The sequence below is a fragment of the Nyctereutes procyonoides genome, unplaced genomic scaffold (assembly GCF_905146905.1).
Source record: "Nyctereutes procyonoides isolate TBG_1078 unplaced genomic scaffold, NYPRO_anot_genome, whole genome shotgun sequence".
Taxonomy (NCBI): Eukaryota; Metazoa; Chordata; class Mammalia; order Carnivora; family Canidae; genus Nyctereutes; species Nyctereutes procyonoides.
In genome coordinates, this window is record NW_026574891.1 from 2,410 (window position 1) to 9,541 (window position 7,132).

The 7,132-nt window shown below is 56.5% G+C and overlaps 1 protein-coding gene across 1 annotated transcript; it reads left to right on the top strand.

The window, feature by feature from the left end:
- Positions 1-1,569: 1,569 nt before the first annotated feature.
- Positions 1,570-5,307, top strand: LOC129523289 (proline rich transmembrane protein 1B-like; the record flags this gene model as incomplete). Its single annotated transcript, XM_055299801.1, has 3 exons — positions 1,570-2,030; positions 2,717-2,860; positions 3,936-5,307. Coding segments are annotated over 3 exons (755 nt in total), but the record flags the coding sequence as incomplete, so codon positions are not given.
- Positions 5,308-7,132: the final 1,825 nt, after the last annotated feature.

Here is a 7,132-nt window from a genome sequence, read left to right on the forward strand (position 1 = left end):
CTGGTGGGCTATCTCAGCAGGGCTCCTACCACCTCTCCTGAGCTGTTGCTGCTCCAGCTGTTCTGCTTCTCTCTCTGCCTCCTGTAACCTTTAAGGACATTTGGGAAATAAACCTCTAAAGCCAGGCCCTGGGCCACCCACTCTACTGTGGAGCCTTGTATACCTACCAGGGTTTCTCCTACAGGCCCTTCCTGATACTTAGGGGTACTCAGCTGGCCAGGGTGCTCTCGGGAGGTGCAGGGTCCCTTCAAGACTTGGAGAACCTTGGGATCCCTGGGTGGCGCAGCGGTTTGGCGCCTGCCTTTGGCCCAGGGCGCGATCCTGGAGACCCGGGATCGAATCCCACGTCGGGCTCCCGGGGCATGGAGCCTGCTTCTCCCTCTGCCTGTGTCTCTGCCTCTCTCTCTCTCTCTCTCTGTGACTATCATAAAAAAAAAAAAAGACTTGGAGAACCTGTTTGGGTACCTCTGGAGTGACACCCTAAAAAATAGAAGTCCGTTATTTTGCCAGCACACGTGGGTTTGTTTGGGAATAGCAGACAATTGCAATTTGGGAAATGCAAGCTACGGCAAACCCCAGGCAAATCCAACAAAGGAAGGAGAGGAGTGTTATTTTGTGGAGAAGGAAGAGATGTTGGGAAGGGCTGTCCTGAACCGAAGGCCACTGGAGAAAAGCAGGAGCTCAGGGCGGATTCCTTGTAGGAGATGCAACATCCATCCTCACTGTTGGGTCTGTAGTCCTCTTCCTCTTCTGTTGCAGGCGTGCCTGCTGGGGTCTGTAACTAACAGTTCTTCCTGGAATTGACGTGGGGGGTGAGCAGTTCTCTCATCTGGCATCCTGCTGCCACCTTAGTGAGCTTTCCCTTTATGGTTTCCACAGGAGTTTATCCCAGGGGTGCTGATGGCCGGGGCCAGGGCTGATGGGCAGCCAGGCAATCGAGGGCCTCTGAGCTCTCAGTTTCCACTGCTAGTGGACTTTTCCCCACCTACTGCTCTGCTCTCTGCCTCTTCCCCACCCCCATTCGGGCTTCTGTCCCCTCTATGCCTCAGCTGGCATTTGGCCCTTGGTGACTTCCTGGTTCTTTGAGGTCAGTCCATTAGCCAGGGTCCGGCTACTCTGGAGCACCCCATCTTCCCTGCCTCCCAAGCCAGGAGTCTGGCTCAGATCGTCTCCTCAGATCGGCTCTCAGGGGTTGCCCTGGACACACCCTTCCCTGTCCAGTCTACCAGCGACAGGGCGGGGGGCAGGACTGCTCCCCAGTGGCAGCCTTGGACCCAAGGTCAGGCCTGTGTTCCGTCCCAGCCTGGGGATGCTTTGGCTGCATGACTGCCAGCTAGCACCTTCCCCTCGGCACCTGTTTTCCCCTCCTACCCCTATACTTTGGGTAGATTCTTCCAACACCCAGTGGGGAGAGACCTGAGTGCAGCCTCCCCCTGGGAAGAGTGGGGACTGGCAGCGGTGTTGGGACTTTCTCCCTGGAGGGGCTGTGATTTGTAGCTGGGGGTGGGGGAGGGGTCCCACTGGGTCCGTGGTGCTTGGGGGCTCACGGCACCTGGCCTGTCTTCCCAGGAGCAGACGCAAAAGGAGGCGGCGGCCCCGCATCCCCCGAGGACTCCCGGAGCCCTGCGCTCCCGCAGCTCCCGCAGCGCCCGCAGCTCCTGGATGAGGACGGAGGGCCCAGGGAGGAAGTGGCCGCGGGTGGGGGCAGCTCCCCGGCCCCCGAGGACCCGCCGGCAGATGCCCAGGCCGAGGCCGCGGCCTCGTCCGCTCCCCAGACCCAGGCTACAGGCGAGGCCCCGCAGGGGCCCAAGGCGGCAGCTGGCGGGGTGCCCAACATCGGCTTCGTGGGCGAGCCCCCGCCCTACGCGCCGCCCGACCCCAAGGCCGTGCACCTGCTCTACCCGCCCTTCCCGCAGGGGCCTGTCCTCTTCCAGCCCGGGCCCTCGCCCCAGGCCCTGTACCCGCCGTCGACGGCCGCGCCCCTGTACCCAGCACCTGCCGCGCCGCCGCTCTTCACACCCTTCCCGGTGGTGAGTGGGGCCCCCCTGCACCACGCCCACTTCCCACGCGGCCCCCCTCGCTGCCCCCACTCGCCACTGCCGCCCTGCCCAGGGGAGAGCTTGGCACACATGATGAAAGGTGACCACAAGCTGGGCTGCGGGGCCCAGATGAGGAAAGGGAAAGGTTTCCACAGTCTGGGGAGAGGGCAAGCCTGGAAGGCTTCCCAGAGGTGGGGGCATTTGAGCTGAGTTCTGAGGGATGAGGAGGAGCCTTCAGATGAAGAGGAGGAGGGGCGCTCTGGGCACAGGCCTGGGGGTAGTGGGGGTCAGCTTAGGAGGGCAGGATAGGAGGTCTGTGGTGAGGGCCTCAGCGCCTTTGGGTGGGAGATGACTTGATTAGATTTTTAGAAACACTGAAAGGCCCCTGGGTGCTTGTGGGGAAGAGCTTAGAGGCCCCCTCACCCCATGGGAGCCCAGTCAGGGCAGGGAGATATGGAGATGAGCAGTTTGTAGAGGCCAGAAGTGAGAAGACCCCTAGGGGCTGGTGACAGGTGGGGGGCACAGCAAGAGGGCTGAAGGGGGGCCCCGACCTGACCTCTCAGTGACCCACAGCCTCACTGGGTGGGAGCCAGGTGTGGGGGAGTGCACAGAGGGACCCTTCCATGGCCCTGGTTGGCTGTGTCCTCACCGCAGTGTGGTGACCTCTGTCCCCGCAGTACAACAGCCCCGTGGCTGGCTTGCCAGCCCCCACCGCGGTGGAGCACAGGCCCCTGCCCAAGGACTACATGATGGAGTCCGTGCTGGTGACCCTCTTCTGCTGCCTGCTCACGGGGCTCATTGCGATCGTCTACTCCCACGAGGTAGGTGGGGGGCCACACAGCCCCTGTCCCAGCCCCTGGGGATCTCAGGAGGGTGCCAGGAACTGGGGCATCAGTGCTCAGTTGTCCGGGGAGCCCTCTTGGATGGCCACTCCTCCCCTCTCCTGTCTGCTCCGTACCACTGGAGATCTACTCCAGAACATTTGGCTAAACCAATTTACAACAAAGGTGTGAATGATTGATAAGGCCCAAGGAACTGCCTGCCTCAGTGGGGACTTGTGTTTAATGGGGTAGAGACTGTCCGTGCACGCATTCCTTCTAGCCATCTAGCTACCCACCTGTCTACCCACCGTCCATCCGCTGACTACCTCCCTAGCCTCCTTTCATCCCTCCATCTGTCCATCCACTCTTCCACCCACCCCTCTATTATCTAATAACTCACGCATCCATCTTTCCTTGTCTATCCACCCCTGTCCGTCTGTCCTGTCCGTCCATCCATCCATCCATCCATCCCCTGCATAGCTTCCTTCCTTCCTCCTGATATTCCTGACCATTCCCAGGCATGGGGTTGGTCCCTGGGGACCAAGTGATGCCACTGTGAAGACGTCCCAATAAACAGAGTAGGCAGGCCCCTGGGGGCTTCTGCCCAAAGCAGACCTGGCTGTGGCCCTGACTTCCCCGCACTGGTCAGGCTCCTCCATCATAAAGCCGGGATGCTGTGGAGAAGGCAGCTCTCATGACTGCTCAGAGGTGGGAGTCTGGAGGCCACTGCCTGCCTGCCTCTGAGTTCTGGCTCCACCACTAGCTGTGGGGCCCTGGGTGGGGCCCTTCACTGGGCCTTTGTTTTCTCATCTGCAAAGTGGAGGCAACAGGGACCCCAGTCTTAGGATTGTTGTGAGGGCTGTAGGTGAGGCCAAGGGCATGGTTCTGTGCCGGGCCCAAGGTAGGTGCCCCAGAGCTGGCAGCCGTGGCCTCCTTCATACATGGTGGCCCCGGGCAGGTCCTGAGCATCTCAGGGTGCCAGCATTCCAGGCTGTGCACCGGGCCCCAGCGCTGTTGGTGGTGTGTGGGAGTTGGGGGAGCTCCATGTCCACTCCCTGCCTCCGTCTCGTTGCAGACCCGTGCTGCCCTGAGCCGGGGGGACCTGGCCCAGGCTGAGGAGGCTTCCCGGAAGGCCCGCTCACTCGTGCTCTTCAGTCTGCTCTTCGGGGTCTTTGTGTCCACCAGCTGGGTCATCTATGTGGTGGTGGCACTCTACCTCCCCTGAGAGCTGCTGGCTCCTTTGGAGATGCCAGGACGCACAAGGACACCCAACCTGGACACACTGTTTCTGTGGACTTTGATCCCTGCTGGTGGCTATCTGTTGCCTACAGAGGGAACCCAGGGCCAGAAGAAGGTGGGATTTGTCACCCTTAACACACCCATAGCTAGGCCTCCGCCGCTACAGGTGGCCTCAGGCAGTGTCCTCACCTGAACTGGCCCCAGAGCCCAGGCTCATTGTGGGATGGGGGCACACCAGAGCTCCTGGGCCTCTGTGCATCCCCCTAAACTCTTTCTGGGACTGTGCTGGCTGGGCTCTGTAGCCCTTGCCTTTACCTTACACCCGGGAGACCATCAAAGGGACCAGAGCTCCCTTTGTCCTTGGAGCCATCTGGAAGGACCTTGCAAACTCCAGCCTCCTCTACCTGCCTGGTGATTGTAGGGCAAAGCTGCTGGTGTTTCTTCTTCCCTGTGGAGGAGTTGAGTGGCGTCTTCTCTCCTTGGTAGCTCCTGGCCGATCATTCTGGACCCCTGCCCCATCCCAGGAGACAGGCACTCTCATGCTGACTATGTCCAGAAACCAAGGCCACTGTGTCTGGTCAATAAACAAAAAGCAACCCCTTGGGCAGGGCTTCACGTCGCTACTTCTGGCTCACTTTCAGTGCGAGTGGCACATTGGTCCCCAGCTGGGCTCTGGGGGCTCCTGAGGCTGCCCCCCCTCTGAGATGCTGTTTGCATGAAGGCAGGTCTGGCCAGGGTCTGTTTGCTGCTCATGTTGTGTGGCCCCTCTGAGATGTGACCCACTTCTCATGGGGCTGTTTTACCAGAAGTTTCTCTCCCCTCCTCCCTGCCCTCTACTTCCTCCTTTTGTCGGTAGCCTTTCAGCTCTGCCCCACTCCTCCTCCCTGTCATCTGCGTGCTCCTTCTGTCCCTAACTTTATTGCCCACCAAAGGAGGGTCAGCTTGGTCCTGTGTGGTGAGGGCCACCCAGACTAGAGAGCACTTGGGTCACCCTAGAGACTGCTGGATGGCCTATAGAGCTATGTGTGAATGTCCCTGAGTCCCACCTGGCACCCTGGTCCAGTCAGCTGTGGTCCATTTTAACCAGATTCAGAACTGTCTGCAGAGGCAAGGGGCTTAGGGGACAGGGCGTGGAGGCCCCTGCAGCTTCCCAGCCAGGCCTCGTAATCAACAGTGACATTCTAGCTGGTCCAGGCCCCAGCCATAAAACATCAGACCTTGCCATCAAGGAGTTTCTGGTTTCTTTTTTTTTTTTTAATTTTTTTAAAATTTATTTATTTATGATAGTCACACAGAGAGAGAGAGAGAGAGGCAGAGACACAGGCAGAGGGAGAAGCAGGCTCCATGCACCGGGAGCCCGATACGGGATTCGATCTCGGGTCTCCAGGATCGCGCCCTGAGCCAAAGGCACGCGCCAAACCGCTGCGCCACCCAGGGATCCCGAGTTTCTGGTTTCTTGAGGAAATTGGGTTTTCCCCATCTGTAAAATGGGTTGGCAGTACCATCTGCCCTCTGGAGTTGTGGGTAGACTCAGTGGAGCCCCCGTGGGTGTTCAGCACAACGCCTGGCTTGTGGTGAAGCCTCAGAATACCCAGTACCAGCTGGGTACTGCTGGTGGGGATTTCTGTAGGATGTCCCACAGCCAAAGGTTTTGGGAGAGCAGGGAGCAAGGGTCTTACCATGGGCTTAAGGACAGCCAGGAGCTTCCCAACAAGCAGGGAGGGAAAGCCATTAATGGCTGTTTTCCTGGGAAGGTGTCCAGGTTCTCAGAGGTCTGTGACTCAACAAGATAAAAAGTCATCTGCATGGAGAGGAGGAAGTCCACCCCCGGCTCCCCCGTCCGCTCAGCCATACAAGGATGACAGATCGAGTTAAATCACGTGACTTCGGGATCCCTGGGTGGCGCAGCGGTTTGGCGCCTGCCTTTGGCCCAGGGCGCGATCCTGGAGACCCGGGATCGAATCCCACGTCGGGCTCCCGGTGCATGGAGCCTGCTTCTCCCTCTGCCTGTGTCTCTGCCTCTCTCTCTCTCTCTCTCTCTCTGTGACTATCGTAAATTAAAAAAAAAAAAAAATTAAAAAAAAAAAAAAGAAAGCAAGCATTGGAGCCTTTAGGCCATATATTTTTTAAAAAAAATCACGTGACTTCTGAGCACCCACTGTGTGCTGCTCACAGCCCTGGCACCTCAAGCGGAGAATACCCGTCTAAACCTGGAGATGCTTTGGGGAGCCCGAGACATGGATGGGGAAGTAAGTGGTGAGGACAATGCTTGGGGGGTTGAAAGGTGGCCTCCTGCTGTAGGGTGCAGGGCTGGCCCAGAATTAGGGTATCAGACACTAGAATGCATGGCAGCCACTAAGGAGGAATCCAATTTTTGGGATCAATAGATGCCAAAAAGTTTGGTAGAATTCAGCAGCCACAGCTTTTCTTACTAAACTCAAAATCGGGATAGAAAGAAATCACCTAGACCAGTGTTCCTTGAACTTTATGTGGGAAATACCAGGCAGATCTTGTTAACATGCAGATTCTGGTTCAGTCAGTAGGACCTCAGAGTCTGCATTTTTTTTTTTTTTTTTAGATTCTGCATTTCTAATGAGCTCTCAGCGATACTAAAGCTGAAAGAGGCACTGAGAGCAAATGCCACGTTAAGTGGGAAATTATTAAAACCATTAAAAGTCATTATAACCAGGATAAAGCTGGTGGATCCCCCCAGTGAGCTTCTAGTTAATGTAAAAAATAGCAAAGTGAAATTTGTAGTATAAAAACTAGAAGAGACAATGATTCTCTAGCTACAATATCTAAGAGTCAATGAAAAAAATTAGAATAAATCAGAATAAGAGAACTTAGTAAAATGGTTGGATATAAAATCTACAAATAGCCAACAGCAATAATCAGCTAAAAGTAGAAAAAAATAAAAAATTCTACACACAATAGTGATAAAAACAGCAAAATCTAGGAATAAATTTAACAAGAAAGATGAAGATCCAAATGAAGAATGATTTTTAAAAATACCAGAAGACTAAAACAAACAAC